The sequence below is a fragment of the Ctenocephalides felis genome, unplaced genomic scaffold, assembly GCF_003426905.1.
Source record: "Ctenocephalides felis isolate EL2017-DRISC unplaced genomic scaffold, ASM342690v1 CF-g0.4_SCAFFOLD_01886, whole genome shotgun sequence".
In the NCBI taxonomy this organism is placed as follows: Eukaryota; Metazoa; Arthropoda; class Insecta; order Siphonaptera; family Pulicidae; genus Ctenocephalides; species Ctenocephalides felis.
In genome coordinates, this window is record NW_020538040.1 from 33,526,569 (window position 1) to 33,527,342 (window position 774).

The window sequence follows — 774 nt, forward strand, 5'->3', positions numbered from 1 at the left end:
CCACAAATCAAAATTCTAACAATACTTTACTTGAACTACTTGATTATTCGTTTTTGCGCCAACCAATTTCGCAAATACGTTTACATTAACCCCAACATACATAGAAAACCCCTTTGATCACACAACAACATTTCAATTTATATATCCGCTAAACATTATTTCAAATTGCACCTGTTTTCATAATTTTAAGTTCCAAACATCTTCTGTACACTCAACTATGCTAACAAGAGTTCAACAAATTTCATAAATATCAATTTAATAATAACGCGTAATCAAGAAATGCCGAATCTTCGCGAAAAAAAAACAAATCGAAACCCGAAAATTGATCAATAACAAAATAACAAAAAAAAATAAAACGAGGAAACTGTAAACTTACACGCAAGGAAATATACCGCGAATGAACCAACAATAAAATTGTTTTACCGAGATCGTAATAATGCCGTCGATGGTGGATCAAATGATTACCAAACAAATTAATACTTTTTAATCATTTGATCGTTAAAACCAACGAAAAGCATGCCCGGCGGCCTCCACCATTTGTTACGGATTCCTTTTATTTGTACGAATTCCTTTTTTAATTTTTTCATTTATAATCCTCATTTTATTGTTAGTCAGTTAAACTCACTGTTACCTTTTATCGAGTACTGCTTGAAAGGTTATTTAAATTTACAATACAAGTAATGAGAGGCGTTTGTTCGTAACTTAACTAAACAATATTCTATATTTATATATTTACATACTTATTCCCTACACTTGATCAATCTGAACTCTACA

At 30.6% G+C, this 774-nt stretch overlaps 1 protein-coding gene across 1 annotated transcript in view; it reads left to right on the top strand.

Moving 5' to 3' along the window:
* Window positions 1-436: 436 nt before the first annotated feature.
* LOC113374861 (dynein heavy chain 3, axonemal) overlaps window positions 437-774 on the top strand; it is a 28,353-nt gene continuing 28,015 nt past the window's right edge. The window contains exon 1 of the mRNA XM_026614823.1: window positions 437-448. Coding sequence (XP_026470608.1) covers window positions 437-448 — 12 coding nt within the window. The remainder of the gene's footprint in view (window positions 449-774) is intronic.